At 39.8% G+C, this 17250-nt stretch overlaps 1 protein-coding gene across 1 annotated transcript; it reads right to left on the bottom strand.

Annotated features, from left to right (window-relative positions):
• Nucleotides 1–7328: 7328 nt before the first annotated feature.
• Nucleotides 7329–16614, bottom strand: GJA1 (gap junction protein alpha 1). The gene is made up of 2 exons (XM_064649651.1): nt 16364–16614; nt 7329–10393 (listed from the first exon to the last, which is right to left on the bottom strand). Exon 2 carries the CDS (start codon nt 10375–10377, stop codon nt 9232–9234), a length of 1146 nt encoding a protein of 381 aa, XP_064505721.1. The 5' UTR covers nt 10378–10393; nt 16364–16614; the 3' UTR covers nt 7329–9231.
• Nucleotides 16615–17250: the final 636 nt, after the last annotated feature.

Below are 17250 nucleotides of genomic sequence, written 5' to 3' on the forward strand. Positions count from 1 at the left end.
TTTTGAAACATCTGTTTTCCGGTTGTCAACTTTTTTTCCACACCACCTCTCATGTAGCTGTACCTAGTCACTCCCTTTCCTTCCTCCCGCTATGAGACCTGCAGCTCCCCCACTGTAAAAATAGCTGGTGTGGAAGGTTAACTTGTCTTACTAGAGAACTGAAACGGCTGTGGTTGTTTGAAATCTGGAAGGACTGCCCAAGATTCATCTCGCTGCTCTTCCCCAGCCCTTTTTTTCCTTTGCTGCTTTCTTGTTTATTATTTTTATTTTCTTCTTATTATTTTTTTTTGAAGATAAGTGGTTGTCATGGCTGTGCTGATAAAACTGTACTGATGCACCACAGGAGAGAGAAAATGAAGCTTTAGGAGGTACCTCATACTCTTGAGATCATGTGCTGACTTTTCTCTAAATAGTCCAGGAGTAGCTAAAAATATGCTGAATCTAACACTCAGAGAGAACACATTTCACCTAAAGCAAATGGAATAAGCAGTAAAAATAAAAGTAGAGACTGAGTCCAAACCATCATTCATCAGTAAAAAACTCATTCTGACATATGGTTATGTTTATGGTTTTGTATGATATTTAAATATAACAGGGAAGAACACCAATTTTTAAAAAAGAAACACTGATCTTAAAATGGAGCAAAAATCAAGGCATGTGAGTGCACGTGTCCATTAACTGCATGGGAAGTAGAGTTGCTTTTGCCTGACCACAACTTTAGAAATCTAGTCTCGAGATTATTCTTCAGATGACCATTAATATATACTATGGTATAAAAGGGTATCTATTTGTCCTGTGAAATTTCCATGACAAAAATTTATTTGGAAAGGGCAAATAAAGCACATTAGGCTTTCTGCTGAGAAAATACATGCTAGTCAGTGTACAAGTCTAAGGCAGACTGAAATTAATAATGTTCAGAAATACTCCCAAGTTTTTTTCATCCAAAAATGCTCTGTTCCTCTGCATTCTTATATTCACCAAACTGAATGGGCTGTTACTGCTCCTTTTTTCTTCTCTTTTCTTAATGCTGTAGTTTTGAAAAGGCTGTTTTACCAATTTATGTTGGGATGATAATCTTCAACAAATGCCAAACAAACTCCTGAACATTCAGAAGGACCTGTTGTAAGCTCACCGGAAATACTTGGAAAATACAATTATCTTTAAATTGTGCTCAGCTGGACTGTCAATTGCCGATGGTGTACTCTGGATAAGTTGTTCCCCTGGAGTCTTACTAAAGTCTGTAAAAACCTATTTATTGTTATTCTTACTATGTCTGCATCTGTTTTGCCTTCATCAAAGTTTTTTTAATTAAAAAAAAAAGATGGATGTATTCTAGTTGCATGAAGATGAAGACTTCATGTCATGAGACAATCAACCTGTGATCTTCTGCCAGCTTGACTGAGACGTAGTTCAAGGTAAAATGTGTTTAGAATGTGTTTAGAGATCTGAAGTAGCAGATTACCAGCAAAGAAAACTTTCCTGTTTCCTTATCTTAGGGAGACTGGCTTCCTGCTAGTTGTTGATGCACCTCCTCTGTGAAGTACTAAAATACCCTTGTTCAGCATTTTCAATTTCATCTTGTAGTGATATGGAGGTTATGTGTAATCTCCGTGGCTGTTCAGATTCCCTTTTTGACTCCCACAGTGGGTAGTACTGGAGTTCATGCAGTATCATAGGTGGTAACTCCATAGCAAACTAATTATATATGGTACTCAAAGTACTTTGAAGACGAAAAGCACTGTATCAGTACAACTCCAGGTATTATTATTATTTATATAGCAAACATAATCATTAGTGGAAGCCGAGCTTTGAGTCCCTTTGGGACTAAGGTGGGAGGAAGATTTGGACAAACTCCCTGTCCTCGCACTTTCACTGCATCTGGTTAAGGTAGATAACAAGCATTCTGAGTTCCTTTGATGTCTTCCTTAATTATGAAATACTATGAAAAAGAAAGAGATTGAAGCAAAGGTGGGCTCCTACACGGTGAGATACAAAATTACCTCCTAAACTGTCAGCCAAAACTTGTAGTAGTTAGCACTCATTCTAAATGAATGAAATAGGAGAAACACCAACTTGTTAATTAATAGATATTTAATGGAGCAGGATATTCTAAGATGAGCGGTCCTTAGCACATGACACAAAGAAAAAATAATTGTACAGAAAGTTTTTCAGTATAAAACATTAAATATTTGTTGCATAAGTGATATGCAGAAAAGAAGTGGGTGATGAGAGAAGAGGGCTGCAAGGGATGAGTAAAGAAGACAAAGATTAACAAGGTATTATAGCTCACAGCTGAAGCCTCTGTCAGAATGCAGAAATCCCTTCACATCTTGACTTTTCAGGATAAGGAATGACAATTGACTAGTTAGCCTCAATTCTATAGGAAATCCTACAGGAAACAATCCAGACCCACTTTCTCTACTCACACACCCTTTGCCATCGTCAATTGAACATTTACCCTACCATTGAGGGATTAAGCACTATAGTCCATCCAAAGTCCACAGAGCTGAGATAACCAAAATGGAGACAGAAGATATTCCTCAGAGATTATCCTTGACCTCAACAAGTTACATAGGCTCATGGATTCACAGTTGGATCCTCCTTGTGCTCTTGAAATAAAAATACAAGGACTTGAATCAAATAAGGAACCAACTAAAGCTCAGAGAAGGGTTTTCATCTCATAAGACTCAACAGACACTCCCTGTCCTGAACAGAAGTATGCCAGGTCAGACCAGGTAGGATTCTTGCCTGAGCAATACTTCTTTGCCTCCACACAAAAAACCCAGGTGGCAATCTTACAGTTGCCTATATATTCAGCTTTCAAACAACTATGATGAGTCTCCCAAGTATATAGCAGAGTACTCCCAGCGAAACACTTTGAAGTAGTGATGCATAGATAATTTTGAATATTCCCTTTTGAATAGGGAAATTCAAAGTGTAAGCAGAGCCTGTGTTTTGAAGAGGCCTCCCTGTGGAGGGTGTCCTATTATATGTAAATACCACTGAGAATAGCATGCAAATATGGTCATTAGGAAAGGTTTGAACTTTTCCAGAACAACTTCAATTTTGAGCCAAGCTACTTCAACCTTCAAAGGAAACAAACTCTGTGACTCAGCAGAAGCTGAAACTGAAAAGCCTGTTTCAGCAAGGACCAATGGTCTTATGATGTTAAAGTATCCAGAGGCTTTCCTAATGCCTTAAAATATTTTCCATGCTGTTCTCCTATTCAGTTATTTACACGTTAGCAGACGTGTAAAAGAGGACTACTGCATATTCCTTGATTTCAATGTTTTGCTATCAATTGTGATTGCATTTCCCCTACAGAACTTATACTATAGATGGAAAAAGAAGGAGGAGGAGCAAGATACAAAGACCCCTACCCAAGTACAGCTCACAGAAAAACTGCTCATGTGTTTGGGAAAACTTTCTAATAAGGATGAGGAGAGGCAAAGTGAAGATTCTATTCCTCAGCTGCCTAAGCCAGCAAAGTTAGATGCATGTTATAGAGTACCCCACACTCCCTTATGTAGTCCTGTGTAAATTTGACATGGACATCATGTAAACGATTTCATTATATTTACAAAGTTTATGTCTCTTTTTAAAAAAGCCCCAAATCTTTAGACTACTTTTCATAAATTTGCCTCTAGACTGAGTTACCTTAAAAAGAAAATGTGAGGAAATAGTATGATTACACATATTTAAGTATTAAGTATTAAGTAGCTTAGTAGCTTATACTAATCAAGAGCATAGTAGCTTATACTCATCAGTTTTCCCTTTGCAGTTATATTAATGAAAATTAGATGTCATAATATATCTTTCCGGATAAAATCTGTTTACGTTTGAAGTTAAGAGGAATTTTTACATTGATTTAAATGACTGAAATCTTGGAACTCGTGACCATTTTCTGTCAGTTCTAATGGGAAGCATGCAATTGTGGTCCATGCTTGTTTCAAGGAGCAATTTAAATGTCTGAACATTTTCCCTTTTATACTGGTCTAAGCTTACATTTCTCATTTTGTTATGCAAATTTCCTCAACATAGCAGCAGAGACCACAGTCTTTTTAAGTGATGGGAGAGTCCATAATCACCAGAAAGCCACTACTTTTGACTGGCTTACTCCCTTGACGGTGTATTACTAACCCAGTACAGCCTGTCCCAGACTCTCTGCCTCTAGCTCCTAGCAGTAAGCTTCTTCAGCACTTAAAAGGAGTTAACGCATAAACGATCCCTGTAAAAACATGTCTGTCTTTGTCCAAGGTGCTTCTGCATTGCAAATGCCAGCAAGCCAGTAAACCAGATGCAGCATTTTGGCTACCGCGAGAAAAGAGTAAGGGCAGACATTTTGGAAGCGGTTGGTTTTACCCGATTAGTGAGCAGCTGGATCTATTTAAACTGTTTATAGTCATAGTACCCATTGATAATGCTTAACATGTATACCTGCACAGTGTCTGTACTGCTTCTTAGAGTCTCCTGGTAGTGCTGCAGTTTCGGAAGTATTTAAGACAAGCTGCTTGCTTTTTTTTTTTTTTTTTTTTTTTGTGTCTATCAAAACGCCTTTTAAATAAGAACAGGAACCAATAAGCTCTTCCTGTTTCAATCTAGTGATGTGCTAGCATCATGTAATTTACATCTGACACACTTTCTAGGATTGACAGAGTCTGGGTGTGAATATGTCCTTGGGCACATTCAAAGGCACATGACTTAAGTCAGGGAAAGGCAGTCATCTCTTTGCAGAGCTGATTTTACAGCCCTATGTTTCTAAAGCCATTATGTCAGAAAAAGCTAGAACAAAATGGAGGACCCTCAAATAGTCCCATGGAACTGAGTCAGATAATACATCTAGGTAGTGATTTCTCAGACATGACTTACACTTCTGTCTTATGTAAACAGTAGAAATTAAAGTAATGTAAGGAGTAGCTCTGTACCATCAAAGGATTCCTTTATTGCCAGAGAAATCCTCAAGGACCATGCAACAGCTCTGTCATCTGAGTCCTCTGGCAGATCTAACTGCAAAGGGCTAGAGTGAATAGCATGAGAAGAAAAGGAATATGTCTTCAAGGAGAATGTGATAAATCTGACTATTAGAATAACATACCATATTAAAAAAATGTATATCAAGGGTGAGCTCAGTAAAAGGCTCAGTCCTGCCAGCTTTGGATTAGGAGTAAATAGAAAGAAAAAGTCTTACAGGAGGAAGGTAAATCCTATTTTCTGCCCTATATTGTTTAAATTCTTGAAAAGGGAGTAGCAGTAATCATAGAGGAATTACAAGAAGAATTAAAAGCAGTTCTGACTCAGTGGGGTAGAAACAGCCACCACCAAAACTGGAGGAGGTTTTGATCTGACATACCCAGAATGTTGAATTAACCAGTCAAAGTAATTTCAGATCTGGATCAACTCTCACATCTGACTTGAAAAACTCTACCCCTTATATCACTCCTGTTTTTTTTCCTCTCTTTTAATCAATAACAAGCTGCAGAGAAAGTTCAAGGGAAAAGCCAGCACAGTGGTAGTGTGCAGTTGACCCAGTGATGCTGAGTAGCACAGCAGCACTGCAGACAGATGTGGGAGATGTGGTTCTGGACCAGTGAGTCAAGCAAATTGCTTAAAAATGCTGGATTTTAGGAATTGCGACAGGTACACTCATACAGTTTGTTTCTGTTCTCAAACTATTACTGTAGTTTTCATTTTAAATATGGAAATTTAACTTCTAAATTTGAAAGTAACCTTCAGTGTGTGCTCACTGTATTTAAAACATCTTGAAATTACATGATATGCACATAGATTTTAGGCTGTCTGTAACTTGTCCTTCTAACTTTACTCTTTAAAAACATTTCAAATTACTGGTACAGGGAGGAGGCCCTAGGATGATTTGGCTTTTGGCAATATACTGCTAAACAAAACATAAACACAAATTTTAAATACTTAACAGGATTTTATATTTGGGTTTGGTGCTATTGTTTTAATTACCTTCAGAGATGTGTATTTTTGCATCTTTTCCAGTTTGGATTCAATATCTGACATATCCTTCTACAGAGGCTGAGAAGTGTGCACTAGCATCATTTTTTGTCATCTGCAGTTGATGCAACTGCTGCTGCAGAGATGTGTTGGGAGAAAGCGCATAAAGAGCTGGACGAATGGCACACAGAAATATGTTACCATGATGACTTTGAAGTGTGTAAGAAAAACACTCCACAGAAATAAATCTAGGCTGGAGAAATGGCCCATGGAATGTCTGTACCCTACACACGCACACACATGCATTGCCACCAAAAAATCACTCAAAGAGTTTTGCACTGAAGCACTAAATTATTTCAGTTGTCCAAGATGCCCCTTGGGACATACCTGACAATCAGCCTGTCTAGGAAACACTACATTTTATCTCAGGGTGAGCCCTTCTCTGAATGCTTCAGTATCCACCTTTCCTAGGGCATGATCCTCACAAAATGCTTGGAATGCCCTTCCGTTTGTACAGACAAACTAGGACAAGCCAGCTTAAATATGACTCACTGTTATTATTTAAGGAAAACTTCAAAGAGTCATTCCTTGTGCTGGTGATCATGTAGCATTTCTCAGAGCTGTGAATCCATTACCGCAGCCCTGCTTATTCTTCCCCTTCTTTACTAATAGGAAGGGGAAGAATTTGGACTTAAAATAACAAGCAAATTTGAAAGTAGAAAGCTGTATGATAATCACATGACCACTATATTTTGATTTTTCAAATAAAAAAAGGAGTTGAATCGTCTCGCCTTTGGAGTCCAATGCCGGAAAGGCAAGCACTGTTTGACTTTGGACATAAAAGGTGAAACAGGAGGCAATACTGACATCCCAGCCTTATCAAAATCACTGCCTTTCTCCAAAGGAACGAGGCTTTAATTCCAGACATTGAAACTGACTGTCACTCAAGCAATGTGATTACATGGGGAAATGTAAACTAGAGGCAATGATTACATAATGTTGCATCTAAGCCGCATTAAAAGTTGCTTGAAAAATTATGTGACAGTATTTTATTACTATTTTTTATAAGAGTTTGTAAATGAATATGTTTTCTGAGACTCACAGCAAGATTTGCATTACAGTAGTTCATGCTGACCATGACTTTGTTCCAGGAGCGGCACAAACAATGCTTGTTTTTCCAGTGTTGTGAGGGTGTCTGAATCTGGTCCTGTGAAATTTCAGTTCAAAGTAAATCCAGATGGATTAAATCAAGGATGCTGCTGAAATGCAGGGTGACTGGGGAAAAACGAACAAGGAAGGAACAAGTTTGGATCATACTACTGAAACAAAAGGTATATGGACATATGAAACAGTAAAAGACAATTAGAAAATGTATTTATACTAAATTAAAACTTTATTGACTAATGTTCTCCAGACAACATGATCTGACAAACTATGGTTGCATACATGCAATGAAGTTGAACACAACAGTAGTTTAACATGGAATGTCAAACAAATTAATATAATGTATTAAATGAAAGAATTTATCTGTGTTGCTGCAAAATGAAACCAAGCTATGTATTTCCTTGGTCAATCTGTGTTCAGCTAAGAGGCTATGCATTTGAAGAAACTGGTAGATTTCTTTAGCATGTATTTCAAATAAATTAGCTAGAATTGTACTCTTTAAAAATCCTTCCAACTTCACTTGCATTTCAAACAAAATCTAAGTGTAAACACTAAAGTTGCTAGAGCCATCTAGAAAGACCTAACTGTCAAACTCAGAGTGGGCATTATAGTTCAGTAAATGTGAATATTTAGAACAAGAAAAATACCAGTTACTGCAAAAGCCATGTAGGCATATTTTATTATTAATCCAGCACAAAGCACTTCTTCTAAGTTTCTCACATAAAAGACTAAAGCTTGCTTACAGTACTACATCTTCTATCATTCAAGCATCATTATTACCTATCAGGGAGACTGGCTAGATGACCTAATGGGTCTTTTCCACCCCTAACTTCTACAAAATAAAATCATTCATGCCAGCAAGAACACGGTTTGCTACATCTTGGGCTTGATCCTGTAGGCTTTGTTCAGGCAAAACTCCCAAACACTCAAGAGATTTTCCAGAGCAAGACATCCAGGATTAAGCCCTTCTGATTTTTTATTTTTAAAAGAGCATCCACTTAGGATACATGGAAAACATTCTATAGAATTAAAAAAATATAATGACATGTGCTTCACTTGCATTGAAGGAACCACAGAATGTAAACACCATAGTGGCCCACATTTTCACAATATCCATGAGAAAGTGTCAACTGCAAGTAACTTGTGTGCGTTTATTTCTCAGCTGTGTTTCCAAGGGTGTTTTGTGTATACCTTTACCTCCACATCCACACACATACGCACTCCCTTAATATACATAAAGGTGTGACAAAATTCACTAAAGGCAGTTGCTTGCTCATCTTGATGCTTAAATCTGCAAGTGGCAGCAAACTGTGTTTTACAGGATGCTAATTAGACTGCACATGAGCAGCAGGACACAAGTATCGCTGTGAGCGAGACTGTGTCATTGCCGGTTCCACAAGCATGGAGCCATCCCATTTATGCACATGACAAAATATACCTGCATAAAGGGCTGGAAGAGCAGGTGACCAAAGTATTTCTTGGTGGGCCATGTCTAAAATTTGAATTGAACAACTCAAAGATTGTAGATTGTCCTCACAGGAGCTTTCTGACAACCTGGAGGACCCTGTAGGAAAGTTTACCTTCAAAGTGCACTAAGAATGGAATGTTCTTGACAGGGAAATGATCAGAAGCAATCCTGGACTTTTTTGCATATTGAATAGGAAAAATGTTTTCATCTTCAGGTAGCACTTCACCCTGACAAATGTGGGTTCAGTTATTATTAGGTTTTAGCGTTACAGAAGATTCTTTAGGAACAAACATGATAGTACACACATACACATACAGTCAGATATTTACAGCCTTTCTAGAAAAACAGCCCCTTACCTTAGTACTACCTATCTTTTTCTTTTTTTTTTTTTTTTAGTATTTGAATTCTTTAAACCAGCTACATTAAATACCAATGTGTAATGTACCACCCCACACCAATCCCACATCCCCTCAAAAAACAGCAATTATTTCAAAAGTTTGTTTGCTTGTTTGTTTTTTTATGATTGTTAAAATCTCCTGCTTGAGACTGTTAAGTACCACCTCCGCTGGAACAAGATCAGCACTGACGGCATCTTCCAACGCCCGTCGTTTCATAGTTGAGCAAGTACTGCAGCAAGAACCTTAGATCTCCAGGTCGTCAGGTCGAGGCCTGCTGCTGGCTCGGCTGCTGGCTCTGCTGGGAGGCCTCTGGTCCACAATGGTGAGGGGCTGCAGCTCGTGTCCCGATGCCAATTTTTTAGTGTTCTGGTGCTCATCAGAGAAGTCGAAGGGCTGGGCATGCGAGTTGGAGATGGTGCTGCCAGCCTGCCCCATTCTGTTCTGCTCCGCGCTGTAGTTGGCCCAGTTTTGCTCGCTGGCTTGCTTATTGTAGTTACGACAGGAGGAATTGTTCCTGTCTCCAGTAACAAGCTTGTACCCTGGGGGAGACATGGGAGACAAGGGGGCAGTCGGTGAGGAGCAGCCATTGTAATAAGCATATTTGGGGGAACCACAGTCCTTGGAAGGGCTCATGGCACCGCTGTGGGAGTAGGGGTCGGTTTTGCCTTTCACACGATCCTTGACACCCTTGAAGAACACGTAGAAAAGCTCAATGATGTTCAAGGCAAGAGACACCAAGGACACCACCAGCATGAAGAGGATGAAGATGGTTTTCTCAGTTGGACGGGAGAGGAAACAGTCCACCCTGTGTGGGCACGGATCTCGCTCACAGGTGTAGATGGCATTCAGACTAAACCCATAAATGTACCACTGTATCAGCAAGAAAGCCACCTCGAAGACAGATTTAAACAGGATGCTGATGATGTAAGTACGGAGCAGTCCCCCACGCATCTTCACTTTGCCATGCTCTTCGATCCCATACTTGAATTTCTTAATTTCTATTTGCTTGAGGTGCATATCCACATTCACGCCATCATTTGCGACCACTTTGAGCTCTTCTTCTCTTTTGTTCAGCTTCTCTTCTTTCCTCATTACATAGAACACGTGTGCCAGGTACAAAAGGGTAGGTACAGACACAAATATGATCTGCAGAACCCAAAAGCGTACATGGGAGATGGGGAAGGACTTGTCATAGCAGACGTTCTCACAACCAGGCTGTTGAGTGTTACACCGGAAAGCAGACTGTTCATCTCCCCAAGCAGATTCGACTGCTGTCCCTAATAGCAAGATTCGGAAAATGAAGAGGACAGAGAGCCACACTTTCCCTCCTGCAGTAGAATAGGCTTGAACTTTGTCAAGAAGTTTTCCTAAGGCACTCCAATCACCCATCTTCACAGGATGCTGGCTAAACAAGGACACAAAGAAAAAAAAAAGTAGGGTTAAGGCAGAGCTTGAATACCTTGACAGACTAAATCACAGAACAATGCTAACAGAGCAGTGGTGTCAGCTTTGTTGTAATTCATGTGTCTTACACGATCTGAAGAGAAAACAGAGTTTTAGTCTGCAGCTGGAGTGGGAAATCAGGGAAACTGAAAAGAGAAGTACCATGTAATGTCTCAGAGCAAAATGAAAAAAAGAGGTTCCTAATTTCATTCCAGTTTTCAAGAAGCCTGTGACAACCCTCAGTGACCATTGTGGTTGGCTCAGCTTCCTTGGCGGCAGCCTCAGTTCAATGACCTACACCTGCCTCAGGTGGAAAACAGCTGTGACACACTGCTGAATCAGGGTGTGGAACTAAGCAGTGGCACTGCCTAAATATGCTAGGAATATATGAAAGATTTCTCAATTTCAGTGTGTATTGATTGTTCCCTGTAATTTTTACGCTTAATCTTTCAGATACTAAAAAAGCAAACCATGGGTTAACATAAATACAAAAGATTACATTAAGTTAACGTTAGGGTCAGATACATAAAATTCTATCACTGCAAAATGCATGCTGTTTTTCCTACACCAGCATTAAACTGGTCTCTTGCCTATCACTACGTAGTGTGCAATACATTTAAGAGTATAGTTCCTGATGATGCCAAGTATACACTCTACTCAACTTCAGAAAAAAATTGCTTTCTAAATACAGCTTGTACATTAGTATTTCCAGATCAAAGTTAGTATTCTTTACCTATAGTTTTATGAAGGAACCAAAAATAGTAAATACATGAAACACAACTAAGATATTGGAGGAACTCGTTTCCTGTTTATCTGTGATTTGCTTAATTCATTGTAGTTTCAGATTTGTGTTTGCATCTTTTTGTATCTAAATTCCTTCTTTGTTTTGAAAGGAAAAAATATTCAGCAAGGAAAAAAGAAATAGGTAAATGAGCTCTTTCTAAGGCAACTCCTGGCTTGCAGTTTGCATTCCAAGTGTTGAACACTGCAAGTTTAAACTGTCTCCCCGACTTGAGTTTTAAAGTGTGCATTTCTGGGATACAGGCAGGTTCTTGGGATATCTGGAAATACACAGGATGACATAAAAGAAATAAAAATTCCTGGGAAGAATAAATTTCACTATAGATTTTTATCAACTAGAGAATGGCAATCTTATATTCGTAAAAACTTACATTTTAACTTACCCCCTGAAAAAGCATGTGAAATCAGGAATTTAACAGGAAAAATAATCAAAAACTTTCCCCTTTAAAGTGGATGCTGCTGGGCATAGATATTTGTTCCGCGCATGCTGAGTAATCCCTTCCTGGTATTAACAGTTTTTACAATGTCCAAATGATTTCCTCCCCACTGCATCATGGATATATCCCCTAGTGAAGGTCATTTATAGAAAAAGTACTTTTTGGATAATTCATAAAATAGGAAATTTTAGCACCAAGGAGACTTGCTTTCAAGAAGCAGTGAGTCACTGGAAACACAAGACTGTAAATCTGGCAAACTCAAACGTAACAATAAATGTCAAATAAAAACACACCATTCCTGCCATCAGAAAGAGTCTGACAGAGTAATGGGAGACAAGTGTCTAAAATAGCTTCGAAATGCCAATTATCTTTGAACCCCTGAAAAATATACCAGGGCCATTTCCTCCATTTGCCTTGTCAGCTGGCTCTGAAGCTCACCAACCACAGCCTGCTGACCCTTCCTCATATAATTAGCTCTTCTCATGAATGAAGCCCCATCAAAGGATCAGGCCTGCTTCAGACTTTGAAATCTGGAAGCCTCTGCTGGGAGGAGTATGCACAGCATGTTTATCTCTGACACATCCCCTCAACCATCCTCAGCTTTCATCTTTCCCGGGAAAAGTGAGTTTGTCTTTTTGGGCTGGGGCGGCAGACAGGAGTCAGGCAGAGGATCGCAGAGGTCTCTGGAAAGGCTGAAATGAAATGTGACTACATTCTTCTCAGGCTGGGATTGTTAAAACAGAGAACAGCCTGTAACTATACAACACGTGAAGTCTGTTTTAAAGGCAAACTATTTGCTCCATGTCCTAGAAGTGAAGTGGACAGAAGGAGCCTTTTTCAAGTAACAGCTTCTTGATTTAATTAGTCAGCTTTGCAATGATTTTAAACTACTGGGTTAACAGACTTTCCTCAGACTCAACGTTTTTACTGTCTAAATGTTATTTCAGATTGAAAGCCTGATTAAGAAAACAGAGAATGTGTTATTTCTAGGCAGTTATGTGTTGTTTGTTTTCTAATTACACCCCTTTCTGGTTCATTAATGCAATGTGATTTACTTCAGTTTTGACCTACTTAATCCCACACCTGCAATAGTTGGAGAATTAACTACCTATTTTTTAATTTGCTTCAGCATGCAAAATTGCTAAATTTCATCTGTGTCCTCTGGCAATATAAACTCCAGGAGGAAACATTCCATGCTTGAATTACTCATACATAGTTTTGAAAAGCAACTTTTTTAAACAGAGATCAGTTACATGCTAGCCTTTGCCAGTGATAAAAAACCCCACATCAATTCAAAACATTGTACTGTTAATCAGATAACCTTGTGGTGGCACAAATATATTATTCCTTTTCTTAAGTGGATTCTATTGCGTTATGAAACACAGTACTTTGCTTTGTTGTAGAGAAAATTCATTCATCGGATCTAACTTGTTTACTTTCAGGGCACTGAAAGACCAGTTTTATTAACTGACTACAAATCTGTTTACCAGGTATAGAAAGAGGGTTTGTATCAAATGGGTATTTTAAGTATTCTAGCTTTGTAAGTAGTTTCTAATGATTGGCAGAACCTTTAAAAATAGTTCTTCAATATTCTGGACTAAAACTTCTTTTAACACTTCCAAACACCTTAAGTGAGTCCACTGAATGACACAGGCTGGCCTGTTCAATTGATATGATTTCACTACTTTAGGAATTTAAGGATATGGCTGATGATGAGTACGTGTGTTTCATGAGTTCCTGGTGATTAATACTTTACAGGATCATAACCTTCTTCTGAGGCAGACTAATGCTGGCCTAGCACTAACATATAGCAGTCTTTAAAAGATGGATTTCTCCCAGGTCCTACTGTGTGTGGGTAAAGATAGGAAAAAAATCCATAGAGCAGCAGGAGATCTGACAGCATTCATTGCATGGGTTTTGGATGACCAAATATATAAGACATTTGATTTCTAGGCCACAATTAAGAAATTCTAGAACTATTTTTTATGGACAGCATTCATCATGTCATCTGGTTCATATTTTCCGAAAAGAATAATGCAAACTCAGGGCTGTGGTAATGTGCCCAGGTCTGACTACAGTATTAGAAGGTCACATGCTAGCAGATGGAAGAGCAGTAAGGGTTAGAGTGGGTTCTAAAATGGGATCATGCAGCTGAAGCAACTGGGAAACAGGACAAAGTTTTGGTTTTCCAACCACTTCTGCCTTTTTATTTGTGCTCACACACACCTATGGACAAGAGAGAAGGTTCTGGACCCTGAACATCAATCGGCTTGAGCATTTCTCAAAAGTAACATGCATTGCAAAGAAAGCAGATGAGATGTACAACTCGTCGAGTTTGGACAAGTTGGAAGAGGGAAAGCTAGTTTTCTGTAATCTTGCAAAAATAAAAGAATGTCTTCCAGACATTCCTCTGGGAAAGTGGTGTTCATATGTAGGACTGCAGATCAGCTTCAGTTCATTTCATCCACCGGACAAAGATTACGCATTAAATGGTTGCAGTAACTAGAACTTAGTGTCACAACTATGATTTTCTTCTTTGTCTGCCAGTATTTCTGGTGGTCAGCCACTAGTGGATCTACCCCACAGCCTCTGCCTCTCACATGTTGTACCCTCCCTACCTAGTTTAATTTTAAATCATGTTTGCAAAAGCAACTTTAAGCCCTTTCTTAGACAGTTTCTAGTTGTACAATTCAGGTCTACCCTCTGTGTTAATGCCCAGATTCATCCCTCTCCTGACTCACTCTGGAATTAAGGGAAGGAAAGCTGAATTCCCCGAGGGGGCCTTGGGCCCTCTGATGCTCCTGCTTGAGGATTTTGAAATCTGGATGTCTAAAACATACATGGGCATAAAAAACAGCCCCGGTGCCTCCATGCAAGGCAAATTCAGTAGGTAACAAGGGGAGGAGATACTAGTGACTGGGGGAGAGAAAGCAATGTATCTAATGAAACACATGCATTGCTCAATGTCCTCTAACCTTCCCTGTGCCCACAGGAATCCTTGGCCTTGGTTCACTGCAGAGACAAATAAAATTAATCTTTTGGGCTTGCATAATATGAGAGATAGCTTGAGATAACTTTACAGTGTTGAATCTGTCTGCGTTCCTGTGTGTATAAGCATTCAGCTTTATGTCGCAAATCAAATCCCTTGTGTCCATCCCTCCCTTCCCTCTCCTGAACCGAGCCTGCTACTTGCCTTTCTCCCATTCGTATGCTTGTTAGGTATTGTGGGTCAGCGCCAGTGTTTGGCTTTGAAGTTTCTGAAGGAAACACTTCAGTAAACATCCCAAAGACTAAAAGCTTAAATTCTGCAGCATAGTGTGCTGTCCAGATGTTAAAAATGGCAGGATGAAAGCTTCACGCAAGTCCTCTAACTCGCTCCCTATGCACGCGCACACACACACACACGCGCGCGTACACGGGGATGTCAGGCAAAAGGTGTCCATAGCCCATTTTTGCCTCCATTACCAGGGGTTTTCATCACAAATGTCGCATACAAAAACGAAAAGGAATGCCTTGGACGAAATATGCTGCTTCGTGAGGCTTGCTGGGTATCTCAAGGCAAAATATGAGGACACGTATAAGCACACAATATTCTTGTTCATGTGTTACTTGATAAGATAGACTCTGTGCTTCATCTGTCTTTCAGCTGAAGGCTTTTTCTGCTTCCTCTTGTTGCTTTTTAACTACTGGCAAGCAGTAGGCAACAATTGCTCTAAGGAATCACTCCAAGTCTCGCAACATAAAAAGCTTTTTATTTCTCCAAAAGATGCTGCTCAAGCATTTATTCCTCTGCATTTTGATCATTCAGGTCTTCAAGGGAATGTAACATATAGAGATTATGACACATATTGTGTGTATTTTTGCACAGTCCTTCCTAGACAACTTTCATTTATATCTACCCAAGACTTTCACAGACATTGCCAACGTGGTAAGGCATATCATGATATTCCACATTCCTTCTCTAAAATCCCTCACAGAGGTTGCTAAAACAGAGTAACTATATACAAACCAGGTTAAAAATCCGTAACGCATGTCTGGATTTTATCACATCTATTTTAAAAGAAAAGGGGAAAAATTATCAGGAAGACCACGTGAAAGTCACTACTTCAGTAGCTGCAGCATTTAACAAAGCACCTAATTAAGAACCTTGCTCTGCTCAAGCTATCAGGCATCAATCAGGATTTCCATATGAAAGCAAAATGTGTGGGCAAGGAATTGGACGCACTCAGGGCAAGGTCTCTCTGTTAATAACTTCTGAGGCAATTTCGGTACAACAGAGGAGACTGAAGCGCGCCTCAGTTTTTTTCTTTAGAGGAGCTGAGTTACCCCGAGAGCAGTGCAGGGGAGCGATCGCAAGTACTAGCAACAAGTCTGCAACTCAGCCCAGCACTCACAACTTCGCTGTAGTTCCTCCTTCGCTTGAAAAAGGTTATAAGTTGTAAAAGTGTAACACTTCTAGAAATTTATAGAAATATGACGAAAGAAAGTAAAGGATTCCTCCAAGATGGAACTTCGCTTTGCACTTTAAGAGAATCTACGCTGTTAAGAGATGTGTTTTTTTAAAACAAGTTCAACCATGAGCGCAATAACACAGGATTTCGGGGGGGGGGGGGGGGGGGGGGAAGAGAAGAAGTGTTTTCAGAAAAAAAAAAAGTGATACACAAAAAGATGAAAAAGGAAAACTTTCAACTTACCCTTGCTGATCAGCAGTGAAACTGGATCAGAGTACTTCTTTGGATGGTTAAAGTAAAATGGAAGAGCACGTTTAGGCACTCAGACCTATCTATTTAAACTTTAAAAGTCTTACTCCTGTTTTGTATTTTTCATCCTTCCTTCCCCACTAATGAAAGAAAAGTGCTGATACCTCGTAAAAGTTTTTTCTAACTTTGAACACTGGGAGAGCTTTTAACAAGTTTTCAAGCCTCTGACTGTGCGAGAGGAGGGGAGAGGGAGGGGAGGCAGCCGGGGAGGAGGGGCGCTGCGGGCGGAGAGCAGGGAGCTGGGGGAGGAGGAGGGAGCGGGCTGAAGACAGCAAAAACCAGCCCGCGTAAAGACACAGAGCATGGAAGTCCACTCTTGCTGATGTAACAAAACAAATACAAGGGCAATTAGCAGCCGCCTCACACCCCCCTCCTCGGTCACTGGGGCACCTGGGTGGCACCGTGTCCAGATCTGGGCTCGCCTGAGACAGATGAAACAGCTTGGCTCTCTGTTGTGCACCAGGAGTTTCACTGCAGGGAAAGGGGAAAATGCATTGAAAGGGATTAATGGGTAACCAGCGCGGACCTCCTGGACGCTGGGGCTGCTCCCTCTGTTCACTCCTCGCCACCATTCAGGAGAGGAAGCCCTCCCAAGCCCTCTCTACTTTTTGTTATGAACGCAACAGCTTTGTCTGCTGAGGTCAATTTCCTTTACGTGCACACATGAAAGTACACACCGGGAGCAGCGTGTTTGTTTCCACAGGAGATACACATCACATATTTTTTTACACACACATGTGTGTGTGTCTGTCCCATGGGAGAAATGAAGAAATGACCTCAAATTCCAGGAAACTCTTTCCAGGAAATTTCAAAAAATAAAG

Source organism: Pseudopipra pipra, chromosome 3, assembly GCF_036250125.1.
Source record: "Pseudopipra pipra isolate bDixPip1 chromosome 3, bDixPip1.hap1, whole genome shotgun sequence".
In the NCBI taxonomy this organism is placed as follows: Eukaryota; Metazoa; Chordata; class Aves; order Passeriformes; family Pipridae; genus Pseudopipra; species Pseudopipra pipra.

Bases quoted from the DNA above. Each gene is read 5' to 3' on its own strand.
- GJA1 (XM_064649651.1), bottom strand. From the start codon at position 10,377: ATGGGTGATTGGAGTGCCTTAGGAAAACTTCTTGACAAAGTTCAAGCC.